General features: G+C 34.7%; 1 protein-coding gene across 2 annotated transcripts in view; it reads left to right on the plus strand.

Annotated features, from left to right (window-relative positions):
• The first annotated feature begins 8,258 nt into the window (after positions 1–8,258).
• Positions 8,259–18,935, plus strand: part of LOC136416847 (transcription factor hamlet-like) — a 61,180-nt gene continuing 50,503 nt past the window's right edge. The window contains exon 1 of one of the 2 annotated variants that reach the window (XM_066402218.1): positions 8,259–8,681. In XM_066402218.1, coding sequence (XP_066258315.1) covers positions 8,642–8,681 — 40 coding nt within the window. In that variant the 5' untranslated portion in view covers positions 8,259–8,641. The remainder of the gene's footprint in view (positions 8,682–18,935) is intronic. The other variant, XM_066402220.1, reaches the window with a different exon arrangement.

Genomic DNA, 18,935 nt, shown 5'->3' on the forward strand with positions numbered 1-18,935 from the left:
ACGATTGCCGCTATAAACGAAAAATTTCAAAATGAGAATTTGAAATTGAATAGCAACTTTTTTTTATTGATTGTGAACTTTATTTTTTAAGTCTTCTTATCGTTTCAGATCTTTTAGCAAAAAAGACGATTTCACTACGCAATTTCAGGTTCTCACCTTACAATATTTGCTTTAAAGCGATCTCTTAAACGGTTCGTCCTATGACAGGTTATCAATAGTATGTTTTTATGTAATTTTAAATAAGAAATCATATTCTGATGTCAACTTGTCATAAAAGTTAAAAGATGCTGGAGTATATTAAGTAAATGTAGCTCCTCCCCTGGTTCCGCACGTCACTCCGCATTTCTTGAGAATCCATCTTTATACCAACTTTTCTTTATATTTTTGAATGTAAAATCAGTCCTTAAAATACGTCTCCCTATTGCTTTTACATTCTATATAGAAACCACTTTACTATATACAGGGTCCGCCATATGTATAGAATAATGGCAATAACTTTTTAAATCATTTTTCTATCAAAAAATGTTTGAAGTAAAAGTTACAAGGTTAAATTTTTCGTCATTTTTTGATGACCGTTAATTTTTTTTCCTTGCCCCATAATAGTCCAATGAAGTCCAACTTTTGTTTTTCAAATCTAATCCTCTATCTCTATCTTATTTTGTGGAATCTATACTTAAAAACGCATACAAACACATCAAATTTTATTGAGATTAAATAAGAAAAATTTCAAGAATAAAATTATTTGCCTTATTTTATTCAAAAAAATTAAATTCACTCAGAAAAGCAAAATAATAAAAACACCTAGTTTATGCTTTTAGCGTTAAGTAAATAGCATTCCGAAAATTCAAATTTTTAATTAAAAAAAAACAGTATCAATTTTTAACCTCTCTGATTTATCACCTCAATCGTTTTATACATACTTCGTTTAATTCATATATACATTTGTATTGCAAAAAATGGTGCATTTGACGGAAAACGAAAGAATTTATTTGTTAACAATGATTTGGCATGAAGATCGAAAAAGGACCCAACAGGAAGTTATGATATTCTTTAATGAAGTATATTAGAATTGGCCTCCCATATCATAATCCTATGTGTCAAAAGGTATTAAAAAATACATGCAGAATAAAAGTACCTGAGACAAGCCTAAAACGAGATGAGCGAAACATGCTATAGTTGATGATGCCGCGCTAGGTATCCTGTTAGCTGTGGAAGACAACCCTAAAAAATCTTGCAGCGACTTGGCCGCAGACCACCCAATATGTGAAGCGTCGGTGCGTAGGATTCTAAAAAAAGAAAAATTTTAACCCCACAAAGTTCATTTAGTACAGGAACTTAGCGAGGATGATTTTTATAGAAAAATGTAATTTTGCGAAATCGTGATAAGGATTTCTGACGAAAATCCTAATTTTTCAAATAAAATTTTATTCTCAGATAAAGCCATATTTACTTTACATAAGACTTGATATGTGCATAATTGCCGTTATTGGTCTCCATATAACCTTTAGTGGATGGCAAAAGCCCTTACACAAAGACTTCAAAAAATAAATGTGTGGGTGGGTAACGTAGACGATAATTTAGTTGGACTTTTTCTTCATAGATGGTAATTTAACTACCATAAAATGCCTTCAGTTCTTAGAACAACAAATTATCCCTGCATTACGGTTTATTTATAGCGATAGTATTAATGAAGTATGGTTCCAGCAAGACGGGACACCTCCTCGCTTTGAACTGAAAGTTAGGAACCATTTAAATCCGGTTTTTCCAAATAGGTGGATTTGTCGTCGGGGTGAAATAAAGTGGCCAGCCCGATCATCTGATTTAAATCCTTGCGACCTTTTCCTTTGGGATCATTTAAAAGATCAAGTTTATAAGGATCGGTCGGATAACGTAGATTATTTGAGGGCTCGTATTGTAGATGTAATGCAACGGATCAAGCAAGACACTTGTGTTCAAGTGAGAAGATCACTCATGCAAAAAATAGCACTGTTTGGATGATGATGGAAGACATTTTGAGCAAATGTTTCGAGCATTAAATAACAATTCTTGTAAGAAGTAATTTGTTATTTTGCTTTTCTGACTGAATTTATTTTTTTTTAATAAAATAAGGAAAATAATTTTATTCTTGAATTTTTTCTTATCTAATCACAATAAAATTTGATATGTCTATATGCGCTATTAAGTGTAGATTCCATAATATAAATCAAAAATAGAGGATCACATTCGAAAAAGAAAATTTGAACTTCATTTGACTGTTATGGGACAAGAAAAACGTTCAAGGTCATCAAAAAATTGCAAAAATTAGCCTTGTAACTTTTACTTTAATTTGAAACATTTTTTGATAGAAAAATTATTTAAAAAGTTATTGTCATAATTCCATATATATGACGGACCCTACATAAAATGTTATTGAAAGTAGTAATATACTTTTTTGAGCCACCTCGTACCACAACACGGGGATACTCGAAACATTTTTGAAATATAGATGTTAAAAATTAATATTTTAAATAATTTAATAATTAATATATTAGAACATTTCTGTATGTATTTAATTTTATTTTAGAACATATATGGGCTATTTTAAATGCTATTGATTACTGACAAGCACGAGCTTTGCGCACAGGCCGCAGGCGAGTGCACCAAGTCATATGCACGTCGAATAATGGCCTTTTGACATTTTGAATGAAATTTCATGTTAGAGATACAGAATGAAACCTGTAAATATCGATGAAATTGGCGGTAAGTAGCGTCTTCTAGGAGCAAACCGAATTGCAACATATACCTTATTCCTGGCTGAAACAGAATTTGACAAATATAGACTTTCGAATGGGGTATGTTTACAACAATGATCGTCGTTTGACGTATGGTATCTCCAAGTTTTTGATGTCCCATTGCTAGTGAATAACCCGATATGCAGGAAATTATCTGACCTGATGTACCTTATGTATATTATGCACTTATTGTCTCAACAATTGGTGAAAACTTCATCAGAATGCCCCCCGGTTTGATCACCATTCCCCCCATCGTTCCCCTTTCTCCATTTACAATAAAACGAGGGCGTGGTATGATTTATCCTTATCTGTTCTCATCCCGCACAAAACGCTATCTGTGGCTGCCGCATCCAACCAATGAAATGGCTGTGGATGGCACATGCGCCGACGTTCTCGCTGTCTGTTGTGTGCCCTCTTCCTTGTCTGCTTGGCGCATCGTGTCTCGTTTGGGGGCTAAAACAGCCCTCGCTCGCCGTGGAAATGAACCCCATTGAAGGACAGGACCTACGTTATATTACTGTGCTTTATTTAAGAAGAAATAGCCTCAATTCGCGACAAATTCAATGCCTTACTGCTGGCTTAGTTGTTCTAATCTTTTATTGCTCTTTCAATGCTGCTTCGGCACTTTGAGGATATGCATAAAAAACAATACAACCGAGATATTCGCCGGTTAATCACAAAAATTGATTCTTTCTTGCATGACATAGTTAGATTAGATAAGAAATGAAAGTTAATTAGCGTCCACTTTTTCTTGTCAGCAAACCCTCATGCAACGGAAAGTGTATCATATTATTCCAATATAATCCAAGAAGTATTATATGCATATGCAAATTAATATGAAGGGTAGATTTCATGATAAATGTTAGGGCTTAGTACATCATAACTTTGCTTGGAGTTTTAATTTTATCTGAGATTATTTGCATATAAGTTTCATTGCCGTAGATGACTTATCATAGTCACAACTCTTTGAAGAAGAAACTATTTCCTGCTGGGCCTTGATTCGTTTCCAGGAAGTGGCTTTTTTATAATTATTTCAATTCTTCACGCTCTATTAGATTTTACCTGAAGTTCACGGTTCCTGATTAGAACTGGGGTGCAGATGGTTTGACAATACAGACTGATGGTGAAAAAGTGGATTGTTGCATTAAATATGTACATATGTCAAGTCCAAGAGAGATTGCACCTGAATGTGGGAGCTTTTAACCTTGAGTGTGGGTTGCAAGCTCAATTGACGCAGAGGCGTAGATTTGGGGATTTTGTGGTAAAGAGTGACTCAGGCCTTTGCCATTATGAATTTAAAAAAAAAAGTCATATTTGTAGAATTGTAATTGCACACATTGATGTGATTTTTTTGGGTTTGATATATAGAGGCTGTCTCCCTTAGGCGGCACCACCTTTGCTATCTTGATAACGGTAAGTGATACAAGGTCGGTTAAACGGGGCAAAAGTTATCATATTTGTTGTCCACTTTAAATACGATCACAGTGTTGGCTAACTATTACCAGGTTCATAACTTATTAATATAAATTTTTCAAATACGGCATTGGATATTTTATTTCCATTTTTGGAAGCCCTTCTTGTAGCGAATCTAAGATACTGGCAAATATCGAGAAATAGCCCCTCTTAACAGCGTGAATAATGGAAATTATGTGTCAGTTCAGGTTAGTTCGCCATTTAAGATTGTTTTCACGCAGCTCTTACCTTATCACTATTGGATATTCTAAGCTGAATTCTACCTACGCCTCTGCCTACATTTAACACCCAACTCTTGAATATCATATTTCCTCTCCCAGCGGATGACTGTACGTGGATACATGGAGATTTAAAATTATTCTCGCTCCACTCCGATTCGCATACAACTCTTGGATATACGATTATGTCAGGCCAACCTTTGAACTTTACGCATTTTAACTCGCAGCTGTAAATACCTTTACGGTTTCGCTTAATGTGTCCTATGATTAACCTTCAGTGTTTTAAAACTTGCTTAAACCCACATACACGTTCTTGGTTTTCTTCGTCCGTGACTCCAATTGTTTAGAATTATGCCAATAAACAGAGCAGTCAGGAGGTTGGAATAGAGCAAACAAATCTAATATGCATCAATCTTCCACAGCCGCAGTTTAGATTACACAGGCCTCAGGCTGGGTACACGCTTCTGCTGGAAAACATCAGGCGGCTTCAACAATTAAAATGACTTTTCCACCCGTCTGTTTCATTAGCTAGGTATACACTTTGTTTAACAGTGGGGATGGGAAAAAGGGCTGCGGAGTTCATTTTGATTTAAAAAGGGAAAAATACCCAATTAATAAAACACAGTCATCCTTCCCCCAATCCAGCAACATATCGTTTGCCTCCACCTTAAATTCCTCGGAGGGAGAAGCACAAACCGAAAGTATCTTTAAGTGGATAAGTGGTTAAAATGCGCTGTTCGCATGGATGAACCCACTTCCTGTCCATGGAAAAGTCTCGTAATGGAACAGCGAAGTTTTAATGGAAATGACCGGGAACAGGGCGATTGGCTTTGCTGGACGGCTGTATCGGGGGTTTGCAGTAATTTTTAATGTCATATTTTACGTCTATATAGAGTTTATGATGTCACAAAGTTCAGTAGAAACGGGAAAAGAGGAGCGTAAAAAGAAGGATTTTATTTGGTCGCGTAAGGGATCGTGTATGGGGTTTGGTAAATGTAAGAGGGAATAAGTTAAATTGTGAGTTTTGGTTTGGAGTTGTGTGTCTTTCTTTATTACGAGCTTAGAAAAATTGCTTCTATATGAATACTTTGCCATGATTCAACGTGTGTATTCGGAAAATGGAAGGAGCTCGAGGAGGAAAAAGAAACTCAATCTTGAAGGAAATTTCTTTGGCAGTATTTTTCATTTTCATGTTAATGCAATTTGGCCTAACTTGGGTTTCAGTTAGTCGACGCAGAATGAGAGTAAACGATTGAGGTTGGTTGAGATGAAATGACTAGTTAGGCAGCGAAATTGAAACAAGTAAATTTCTCAGGGTCTGGTTTCTGGAGCTTTTCTTCATCAAAAACAATTCGTATGTGTTAGTTCAGTTTAATACTGATTAGAATAATATTAAAAAACACAAAAAATTTGACTAATTTGATCAAGACGGTTTAACTTAATAACATCTACAGAGTGGCTCAATTGTCGTGGATCTTGGTGACTATCACGTTGATTTTTGCTCTCAAAACGTTCATGCTCAAGTACAAAAATTGTGATTCACATTCAATAAAATTCAGTCTCTTCTGGAGTTACGTAAGTCTTAACGTGGTGTGGTTCATCGATTTCTTAGAAACATTGACACGCACGTAGATGAGGAACTTCGAAATTTAAATTGTATAGTGCTTTAATACAAATTAAAACTTAATATTGCAATGGCATAATTTAGGAAATATTTAGAAAAGGGTTATAAATTATACCTCATTACAAAACATCAAAAATCTCTTAAAGGAGTTCAGATTAGATTGAAAACGTGTCCCTGAATCACGGAAAAAGGTGCGAAAATTAAAAAAGCCAAATGCGAATAAGAATTTTAAGTGTTTTTATATTAAGTATTTTTGGATTTGTCGCCTTGGAAATTATAAACTCCAAATTCCTCTATGTTTAAATTCTTACTGGACGAACTCGAAATGTCGAAAAAGATCCTTGTTCGATGTGTTTACTGACGCATCGAAACAAAGCAATTGAAGAAAAAGACACCAGACAAACATAAAAATTCAAAAATGGTATAAGACTTAGAAAAAAGTCAAATAGTAACGAAAAAACAAACGTTAAAAATTCAAATGGCCAGAAAATCCTGCAGAGTAGAAATGTTTTTATATAATCGAAACCATAGCCCCATTACCGAAGTTAATTGTAAATTAGTTCCTGCATTTTTACAGACAAAACCCCGCCTTCGCCATAAAGAACGATGATGCGCACCGTTTTGAAAACACTGAACGCATCCTATCACTGCTGCCCGCAATACTCGCAAAAGAAGAGGCGTCACACTCAACACCCAGAGCAGTTAGGATATGCTTCGCAGGACTGCGTCTGTGTGTGCACAAAATTGATTATACTGCTGTAATTATACAGGATATAAGGCGACAAAGAAATACTTGAAAGAGCTAAATGTTTCGTCAAAAAATATGTTATTGCCATAGTCCATCAACATGCCAGAAGTTTTACTTATAATGGCACATTTTGAGGATCCTGCTGTATATATTTGTATTGACCCATCACAAAGTTGCGCCGTCATGATAATTTTTGTTTAATGGTAAGAGAGGTAGTGTGAAGCCTTCAAGAAAATATCACTCATTGCTGAATGCGCCAATAGGGTTGCAGGAAATTTTGTTATTTCAACACATATGGCAGCGTATAAAACATACCGAAATGCTCAAGTATCGAAGAAAAATTCAGGCAGTGGATGTATTTGTTGTCCTTTACGAAGTTTCAGATTATTTTTTCAGTTTTGTGGAAAATTGACAATTAATAGGTTTAGGAAATATATTGATTCCAGACTTTGTTGACACCCTGTATAAAGTTATAGTGAAAAAATTGTGCTAATACAACAAAACTAACCAGCTAGATATCAATATTTTTTACTTCGTAAATACACATAATATCCTAAACGATGTCTACAACATGTAATTACAGAGTGCCTTGTGTTGGATAAATACGGCACCGAACTGACAAACAAGACACGTTTCTGTTTGCTCAATAATTAAAATACCATCAGGGAATTATTCAGGTTTACATTTATATGGTTATTAGGATATGATCGATGATCAATGAAACAAAAAGTATTTTATTTTTTACTTTAACTTTTACTAAATTGTATTACAATAATCAGTACACTTAATCACGTATGTACGTGTTGTCAGTTTATTGTTAGCGTCAAAGTTGTAAGATCCCGTGGTATATCCTCGTTTCAAACCTGGAAATTGGGAATTTGACATATATTCCATTATTTAGCTGTCAAAATCGCCAATTTAACTATAGGTGAAGTTTAAGATTGACGTGAGCAACTAGGCCTAAAGAAACAAAGACAGAGTTTCACTCTTAATGTTTTAAAATGCTTCATTTATATATTCTACATACTGTTTGCGCCTGATAACAATAGTTCGCAATAATTATAGTAAATAAAACCTCATTCGTCTTACTGAAAATATATTTAAAAAGCACCTAAATAGAGACTATGGAGAATAGACGAACTTTTATTACCACCAACATGGAATCCCAATCTCTGAAACACAAGTTGATGCTTGTGGCCCCCGACAGACCGCAACGCCACATCAGGACTCCCCCCTCTCTCTGCTACGGAGCCCACAGTGAGCCTGTCCCTGTCCCCTCTTTATCCGCTTGGCTCATCCCCCAAGAAGATCCTCGTGCCCCCACCCTTCCCCTCTAACCCTATCGACCCGTTTCGGAATCGGCAGGATTCTCTTATCTAGGCTCTATGTATTCCTGCGAGGAGCCGTCGGCAGCAACGCGCGCGCATGAAACAACAGACAATCGCGCCGCAGTGACAAAACATGACAGGGGCCGCCTATTGGCCGCGAGCGACGTCGCAGGAGAAGAAGAAGAGAAAAAAGTCAGCGTGCGAGTGACAAGTGCTGGCCTGCTTAGCTTCTTATTGTCTCTATAGTCCTGCGGGTTGTCGGAGTTGCCCGAAAGGATTGTTCGCGATATTTGGATGTTGCATTCATTTCGGGCTGGCAATTATTTTTCTGAATTCTGTTAATTGTTTGAAGTTGCAAATTTTAGTTGCAAGTATCGACCTGCAGGAAACTCTTCGGTACTCTTTTGTTATTATTTTGCATCGCGTGTTATGGGGGAATAAAAGAGGTTGGAGAACTTAGGGACTGTTCAATTTAGAAGATGCGCTCCAAATCTGTGGCCAGAAGAGTGACGGCTCTAGGTAAGTAATAATTTTATTAAGTCTTGTCTCGTCTTTATAGAAGAGTTAAATGCAAACAATAGATATGTGGGTCATCTAGGTATTGAAATCATTTAGGTCACTTTGCTTAGTTGAAATATTGGTCTGTTATATTACCAGTCTTTTTACATCAATTTACGTATCTAGATGTTTAGTTTATAGGTAACGAAAAATTTTATGGCAGGCCTCTTTCGATAGAACAGAGGTTGCAATATAGAGTCGATATATAAATTTTCTGTCTGAGAAAATCCTTAAAGAGAATATCAAATTCATTGACTGTTACATCCAATACTAAATACTCTGTTCATGTTGAATTATAAATTTTGTTTATTAACTGTGTTTCTATGTCACTTTAGTGCCTAGTTTACTTGAAAAATAAATATTTCAGTATCATCCAAAACAACAAATCAGAAAAGTGGATTCTAAAGATAAAGACATTTTTTGATTTTTCTAATATCTAAATTTAGGGCTAAGAAAATTTTAATATCTAGGCGGTGTTATAAACGCTTCGTTTCACAGCTTGTGTGAAGAAACGGGAAATAAAATTGAGAAATTGATTAGGGGGTGGGTCTCAAAGAAGGACCACTGTGCTCCACTTTTATGATGGGAAACGGTTTTTTCTCCTTATTCGAAATAGGATATGACGTTATGATTAATTTTTTCTCAGAAACACGTTTTTTTTAACGTTTCTTTTACTCTTACAAACGTAATAAAAATCAATGTAGTTAGTGCAAGAACTAAAGAAAATTGGTGTAGTAAAGGTATCTTAAAGTGGTCAATAGAATCAAAATATCAACAATTTAGCAGAGTTAGATATAAAGCGTAGTATCTAAAAGCTGCAAAAAATATTTGCAGAAATTTGTAGAAATCTCTCTGTATAAAGTACTGACTCGTACGTCCTATATGACTTTAATTTTTGACTATGTCAATACTTTTCTAGTTAGTTTTCTCGCTAATATAAAATCACGTGCCAACAATAATCGCTTTCAGAAAAAATTGTAAAATTCAGTTAAATGACATTGCTACATATTTAAGAGAGCTAGGAGACTTTTCCGGTTTTCCACAGAAAAACAGTTTACAGATTCTGCGGAATTCTAGATCAAACAGTCACATATAGTACGAAATTGAAAAATCTGAGAGAAGACGGAATCTTCAGCGAACACCTTTCATTTTTAGGACAAACACTAAAAAATTTATCGAACAATTAAGTAACATAAAGGCAATGCAAATCGGTAAAACTCAAATTTTTCCGATAATCCCCAATTTATTGCGTGTCACACTACCTGGTTGATGTTAACCATACCGCTTTGTAACGTCACACCTCTGCGAGAGTGTTTTACTCGTTTATGAGAATTTAGATTTTTTTTTTCGATTTTTTCCCCTTAATGATTTATTTGATTTTTGTAAAATTTTATATGTATATAATTATATGACCATTTTTAGCATTGTCTATAATGTTTAATAGAGTTTAACGACTACATAGACCTCCCTATTGACATAATTTGCAAAGTGATTCAATTGATTTACACATAACGTATTGTTACGGCTGGTGTGCTGCCGCCACAAGTAAAAGACAGAGGCAAAAAAAAGGGTTTATCGTGACGGCGCGCTCGACCGAGTGATTTATTGCTTCCTACTATGTATGTCGAATATTCTGATATGTTTGTTTATGTTAATCTTGCATGCTTGTAAGAAAATTGTGAAATCTTCTAGTCACCGGGTCTCTAGTTAAAGAGAGTGATTTATTATCAATAGTAAATCTGAAAGATTATGATACTACATGTCTAATGGTGACCATTGGTGCAAAAATGTCTTATCCAAATATTGACACTTTGGGACATATAGAGGATGGTTAAAGTTAAAATTTGAGTACGTTTGTTCACTATTAATTCTAAAAATATACTCTAGATATATACAATATTACTTCAAGTAACATATTATTTGACTGGGATTTTTTCGGAATCTGGAGGAGATATTTTAAAAGTGTACACGTATTTATTTCATTGAAATAAACAAAATCAGATTTGCGACGGATTTGTGGAACGCTCTGTAGAAAACAAAATGTAACTTTTCAAATTTTCAGGTAAATTACTACAGCTTTTATATGAATTTCTATTCATGTACCATTAAGACGTTGAGTTAATTTTGAAATAAACTTGTTATTAAAATATATAGATGCCATTGAAGATTGTCGCAAAATTTCCGTTTTCCCTTTTCATTATTTCATGTTACTGGGTAAATGAATAATATCACTTTAGTATAAGTATATTGATAGATATATGTGATGATGGTTGAGGCTAGAAGTCCTCTCTTAAGCTCTCGAAAATAACCTTTTCAATAGAAGACGGTATATTGCTACTTTTTCTTTGCAGAGATGCCACATTGCTAGTAAAAAATATCTCCTTTAAATATTAACGCCATTCTATAAATTTCCATCGATACCCATTACAAGCTACTTTGAAAATTTCCCATTCATGTTCACCGAACAATTCGAACGAGCAGCAAGCCTGAAAGCTTTCACAGGTCTTTACATCGGTCAATCGCATGTCCACCGTCTGGAAACCTCCCTCTACCGTAAGTTCGCATCCCCGCATGGAATGGCCCTTCTCATAGATATTCCTTAAGATAACTCGAAATTGCAAAGAACAAAGGTATTAGGTTGCTTATTGCTTTGTCAATAAAGGAATACGATTATGGATTAAATACCACGTTATGCCTTTTATGTGACCAAGTCACAGGAGCAATTTATTAGCAGGTCACGTTAAAAGTTTAAAGGTTAAATTCGGTTTGATGAATTACTTTCTGCAAAGACATGCACGGGATTTTCGCTAAAAACGAGCATGATTTAGAGCAGTGGCGTGTCATACATTGGAAAGTGTGAGTTTTTTGCTTAAAGTTAATCGATCATGAACACCATAATCACACAAAGCATACCCAGTAACATGGATTGAATTTTTTGTGTCGTATGTTATGGCTGCAGTAGATTGGGTACTTCCTCTATATTCTTCAAATTAATTTATCTTTTCAATGGCCAGGATGTTCATTGAAAGACAACTGAAGAAGACAGAACTAAAAACCACACGGTGTAAAATAATACCTTTTAAAGGATGCGTTTCAAAGCGGTCCAAAAATAATCTGTCTAAGATATCTTGATTGTCTTATAATAAAACCAGAGGCGTATCCTTTGAGAACTTTGGAAGAGGGCACTTTCGGCATCACACGCCTCTGAACTAAGGCCGGAAACGCAGAAGTCGCGTCCAAAAGAGGAGGATTGTGTATTGTAGTTAACGGAAGATGGTTTTTTGAAAGCAGATACGAGCATGTGAATGTTTAGTAATGGGATATCCTGATTGATGGGTACACTTTGAAGGTCCCTTATTGGTAAAAATGTCAATCGTGAATTTAAAAAGCAGCAACATTAATTTTATAATACCCAATTGTAGGCAATCCGTTATAAACATCCAATGGCTGCAAGTCGATGTGTTATTGGTCACTTCCACAAGTTGCCTGTGATAAGAGCGGTCTTACAAAATAGCTGTAGTTAAAATAGAAAGAAAAGACCATAAAAGATGAAAAGAATATACCAGTACGTGTGTATTACTTACTTTTGAAATCATAAACCGTTATCATCTACAGGCACTGAATAATTTATTGCAAAATTCATTACCGCTTTTCTGATAAGCAAATTGAAAATGTGATTGTTTCCAGATGAATAGGGCAATTCGGTGCTGTTGCGAAATTAATGCCTTTTGTATCTGAAATGGGTCGAGTTGATGACAGAACGACGTGATCGAGGTCAGGTTGGTACAAAGAGAATGTAACTATGGGAAATATCAGCCAAAGTGTGGCCATAAACCTGAGTCATTTAATTATAAGTGACAAATAAAGCAGAACCAAGGAATTCATACTTAGTGTTATTGGTACAGTAATAAACACGGCAAATTTGGCCGCAATAAAATTTCTGTCAATGTACGCCAGTCAAAAATTCTATGAAAGAGTCATAAGTACGTAGCATTTGGTTAATGAATTCTAGAGAATATTTCAGAAAAAAATTGCATTAGATCGATTCATGCAATCCGAATCAGAAGAAAGCCCAGCCAGCATCTCACAGGGCGGACGTGTTTTTCCATCCTAAATTGCATTTATGTTTTAAGTTTTACTGTTAATCAGGTTTAAAGTCGTTGGTTAAATCCGTTTTGCCTAGATAGAAAAGTGAAGAATAGACAGTTTGCCTCCCTAGATTTTAAACAGAAAAGTCCGGTGCGGTTTTGACTAAGAGGCAAGTATGCATTGAAGACTATCTCTGCATGAGAACTTCTAACTTCTGTTAGCTGAAAATATAATAATTTAGTATCCTATGGTCATGCCCGCACCTGAACAGGCCTTAGCCGCAGGACTCGAATCGCCATCAGCAGGACATGCGACCGAGCCGCAGGACAATCTCTCATCGGCGACACAAAGGACGACAATATGGCGGAACTCGCGTGCGATGGCCAGATTGCGTGTTTTATATCTTACATGTGCGCTTTATTACCTGACAGTTTTCCTTAACCGAACACCTTCGGAGAACGATGTGCTTTTCTTGAGTTCACATCGAAAAAGTCGAAAGCAATTCGAGTTAAGTTCAAAGGGTTCTTTAAGAGTTTAATTTTAAATAATTAGTCAAAAAATAGTAGATTTAATAATTATCCAATATAAATAGGTGAGAAATTACGTTTCGACCAGAAACGCAATAATGTTGCACTTTTGATTATTGATTTTTACGAATCAGTCGATAAATCAAGGTTTTTCGGGATTAAGGTCGGATTTTTTTAATAGAAACTATATTGGTTTCTCCGTCGACTATTCTTCAGAGAACCAAACGCGGATGTTGTTATATTACGTCTTTAGTTGTCCTGATGATGGCTTAAAATACTGAAGCTACAATCTCGACGAAAAAAGCAATCATGTTTCTTCTAAAAAAATCCGATTCTAATCCCACAAAGTCTTGATTTACTAAACGCAATAATTGCTGTCAAGTGTGGCCATAAAATCGTCCCTCTTCATCACTCTAAACAAAAGAGAAGAAACCCTTAAAGTGAATTAATGCTAACTGGCGAAGTTAATGGCAATAAGGGAAAACGAGGGGTAGTTTCGCAACAGACAACAGCGATCGTATCTAAATTACCTCACAACCGCCCTACAATCTAAAGTAATCAACCGCAATCAGGAGTGGGATCAATGTCAGACACTTCCTTGTTATCACGAATGTTTTAGGGCTTTGTTTATGGATTTTGACAAAAATATTTCTTTTATAGGTACCTATTTGATTAATGTCGTATGGAGAAGTTTGAATTCAATGACAAGCTGGAGACCAGGGAGGTTGTACAATAAGTTTTTGATGTTAAGTGCAGAGTACAGTGCAAGAAAGCTCGAAAGAGTCTTGCTTCTTATGTACAGGGTGTTCAAATCGTCGGGACGTCGGCTATATCTGGGAAATTACTTATTTCGGAGTCTGGAGAAAAAAATATTATGACAAAATCGATCACGACCAATCGCTGGAAAGTATTTTCAAGTTCGTAATTATACAATTAAAGGGTGTTTTTATATGACAAATGAATAAAATGCAATTTTTAGTTAAATTTATTCGAAAAATGCATATTTTAAATATAAAATATCAATTTTATACACAAAAAATTTGCCACAACTTTTGCAGGAAAAGTTTTTTTGAATGTTTGAAACTAAAGAGCGGGAGAAGCTTCCAATGTCAGTTTTCTCGATATTAACTGAACACAAAGCTATACTGTAATACCTCATGAGAAAAGGCTTTTTGCAGGCTATAACGTGGCGATTATGTCACCTCATATTAGTTCAACACTAAACCCACTAGGTGACGCTATTTGAAAACCATGGTAATTTTTCAAGTTATTTCGGAAAACTTAAATGGAAAGGTATAATTTTTGTGTCACGATTCGAAAGAGCGTCAAATTCTGTTTGGTGTAGTCAAAACCCAGTGCAAATATCTTGACCAATCGTCAATCGTTTTTGAAATATCGGCCTTTTTAGGTTTTTATACGAAATAATTGAGTTTATACCATTAAGTTCACTTTTTTTAGTATTAAATATTTTCCGCTTTCGAAAATATTTTTTAAACATTCTTAATATACATCTTGATTAAGTTCAACAATTATGTTGGTAAATTGATGTGTTAAAATACTTTGGTTCTAATTTATTTTTTCATAAAAAAAATTTCCAATGTGGCGCTAGCTCAAGAAATTCAAATAGTCTTAAAAACTTCTCTACTGTATAAACTTTCAAATGACATATGACATTATGACAAAATCATATTTCACAAAATTAAAAACGAAAGGAAATATTATTCACAAGAAAATAAGCAACTTTAAATTTAAGTAAGTATAAATCACTTTAAAATTTATAACGCTACTTTTAACTTAAACATTATTACCATTAATTAATTTCATTTTCAAAATTAGACCCTCAATTTCTAATGCGTTTTCTTGCCCCTCTATTCTACCTTCCCTACTCTCCCTCTTTGACGAATATTTCAAAAATTATGAGATTTTGCATAAGGATAAATATAGTTATACCTATATCTACCTTTAATTGAAAACTTTCTATCGCTCTACTAAACATCCTATATATCAGGGTGTTCCAGTTTTAACCCGCATAATTTTAATAGCGTATTGAACGTCAAAAAATAATGTCAGTTTGCTATATAAACCAACGTCCAATAAGGCTTCCTTTAACAAATATAGGGGGTTTAAATTAAATTTAAAAAATGGAAAATATGAAATTTCTTCAACAAGGGCTAGAAATTTTTTAACGAAATTTTGGAGGTATTGACGATTATAAATGATGCTTATGTTTCACTTGAAAACAAATTATATTTTAAGAGTAAAAATAAGTAAAATATGGTGGATCATTTTCGTTTTTTTTTTAAATTTCCAGTAAAGTATTGGTACCATAATGTTCTAATTATTAATTTAGGACGCATATTAACATTATTTTAATTTTTTTACATGGAAACGGTGAATAGGATGAAAAAATCTCGAGAGAAACTATTTCTCTAGAATTAAATGAGGAATCCAAGAATAATTTTTATTTCATTTATTTATTTCATAAAAGCCAGTAGCGTTCCACTTTTTTTGAAAAAATATCCACTAACATGGAGGTAGGTATGCCGCTGAAAAAATTAAAAAATATTTTCTTTCAGTAAAACATATGCGTCGTTTATCGTCGTTAACACCTCCAAAATTTTGTTAAAGAATCTCTAGCTCTTTTTGAAGAAATTTAATAGTTTCATTTTTCAAATTAAATTTGAACCTCCTGTATTTGCTAAAGTATGTTTTATTGGACGTTAGTTTATATTAACAAACTGATATTATTTTTGGACGTTCAATACACTATTAAAGTTATGCGAGTTTAAACTGAAACACCCTTTATACTTAAATGCAATTCCATATTAAATATGGATAATTGATTCTATTAACTGTTCATACCCGTTCGTTATATCCACTAACTAGGCCTAACAGGCTCATATTGTATACGAGATTTCAGTGTTTTATTTCAAATTTATATGTAAATGACGTAGGAAACTTCTTTAGAATCCAGGGTCATTTTTGGCTTTTGTTAACTTACGAATTAGTGGGGATTTGGTTCTAGTCTAATATTTCCTCGTACCAATAAATTCTTTTAATATTTGTGTAAAAATATATTCCATTAACATTTTTGTTACTTCATAAGAATTTGCTTATATTTTTAAGAGAATATAGTATTTCTGGCAACATTTTTAGAACTTGTCTGATAATTTAAAATTTAAAGGAAAATCTACATTTAGAATATCTGCTAATGATGTAATAACCAAAAAACCATTTAAGGAGCGTTAAATGAACTAGCGTAAAAGCCAATTGTTGAAGTAAATCCCCATTAACAAATCACTTCCTCTGTAATGTTAAGAGGAGTCCTAACACACTCCTGCAAAGACTGAATGTTAGGTAATACCTACTTAGGTGCAACTTTAATACTTGATGTTTATAATTCATTTTCAAATCAAAAACAGGTATAAGGCTCTAGCAAACCCTTGATACACTCCTCTAATTTGAAATTCAATCCATCCAATAACCTACCAGCTTTACTATAAGATACAAGCCGCACTTTGTATAACTCGTTATAAGATAATAGATGTCATAACTGAAATGATACTCTGATAAATCCGTTTTTAATTTCTAATATGTCCCCATGAATATATGTATTAAGCCTCAACCAAAGAAGAAACGCAAGCGAATCGATAAATTTATTGGGCAACCCTTCTAGGGAGTTTTAGCCTTTCGTACCCGCATATCTAGTATGTTGAAGGGATGAATGAAAAACCTTAAATACCGCATTGGAAACTTATGCTAAACCTACAGATCACTCCTTATTAAGTTCGTTATTACTGAATAAATCAGGACTTATTTTTACAGATGACAAAAAGTTCCTTCGTCTGTCAATAATGGATCTGACGTTGGTTATGAATTTGTAATGATCAGCCCCGGAAGAATAATAACTGACACACATAATTGGCACGTAACCGTGAGACAGTTTGAGAGATTGATTAAATTTAGACGTTATTGAGAAATTTTGGTATGGAAATATTAAGCCTCTCCGCCACAAAGATGAGAAAATGTGATTAAATTTCAAATACGAGAAAAATTCCACATACAAAATTAAAAGAATAACTGTAGAAGTATCTAGCGCCTGTTATGTTGTTGCATGTTCATTATAACGTTATTGATTCGTTGCTCGACTTCCGTGGAAACTAAATCTCCGATAAACTTAGCATCAGTGCTTAAAAAAATTGACCTTAAAGCAGTGTATAAGTTATTTACGTGTAGAGGACTGAAAGAAGAAAAGTATGCCCGTGGCCGAAGTTTGAGGTCCCATGCGAATTTATTCGGTCAAGGGCGTAATCCTTCTTTCGGTCTGTCGTAACGTTTTACGCACAAATCGTTTTTTAAATCTTTTGCAAGCAAAATAATATTATACTTAGTTATTTGATTAAAGGCGGTTAAAAAATTAACTGGCGTTATATTTATTCTACGGCCCGTTGTAACCAGCAACAAGCGTTATTGCAACTTTACGGCCCGTTGCCGTGAGCGACGGAGCGTAAAAATAAATCAACGCCCGCTAGTCATAACTTCGTTGTTTCTGCAATGGAAATTAAGATGTAAACAAACACTTTCTATCCATTTTTGCGTAAAGAAAAATTTGACGACGAAGGGATGTTTTTTTTTTTCAAAACATCGTTCCAGGTCTTTGCGGGTTCAAACCATAGTTATTTTGCGATTTCAGTAAGTTCGTCTACGATTTCACCGCATCAAACGCGACATTGCTTCAAAAGAGATCATCACTGAGTGCGATTATTCAACTTAAAACAGCAAGTTTTTTTATCTACGTATGCATGCAGCTGCATTACGACAATAAATATTTCAAGAACGGTTTAAGATCATTTCAAGGATAAGGTTTTCTAAAACAAAGACTTCATGTATGAAAGACCCGAATTAACTGAACGCGGACATCAAAAGTGCTCAACAAGCTCTAGAGTGCAACTAACTGATTCGTTCTTTAGGCTGACAATAGACCTCTTTTAACTGAAGCTTTTGATTTTTTGATTTCAAGTGGCTTTATCTAATAAACGGCGAATTTGTGTGCTTGAAGGGCCCTTCGACCGGTAAAAATCTCCCTTAGTGATCAACTTCAAGAGAGAGGTATGCATGTACTGACCAGAGTTGGGTATGTTAAAAAGCATAGGGTAGTTCATTAAACCGTCAAGGGTAATAAGCGAAAAAACTGAGCAATATACCAGGATAAACGGTAGACAGGATTTAGACGGAAATGGGGCTGTCAAGGATCCCGCTATCCCGGAAGTAGGATAGGAAGGCTGTCAGACGTGTGCCACGCGAACGTTTATAATGAAAGAGAAGTGATAAGAAAGCAGTAGTTGCAGCAAGTCGGGGTTAAGACATGGAATAATGGAAAGGTGCACTATTTGGGGTTCGACAGATGTTTGGATTAACCGACTTTCTTTGGTGGGCGGTGCAAGAGTGAGGCTGAACAGATTACTTTTCTTTCATTGCTATTGTTTCCTATTGAAAGAGTTTGAAGAGAGTGGACTATTTTAGAATTTGTTACAATGATCTTGTTCGGGTCAAATTCAAATCCAGATTCAGGCCACTCTTCGGCCTTCAGATTGTAAAA

The sequence above is a fragment of the Euwallacea similis genome, chromosome 25, assembly GCF_039881205.1.
Source record: "Euwallacea similis isolate ESF13 chromosome 25, ESF131.1, whole genome shotgun sequence".
NCBI lineage: Eukaryota > Metazoa > Arthropoda > Insecta > Coleoptera > Curculionidae > Euwallacea > Euwallacea similis.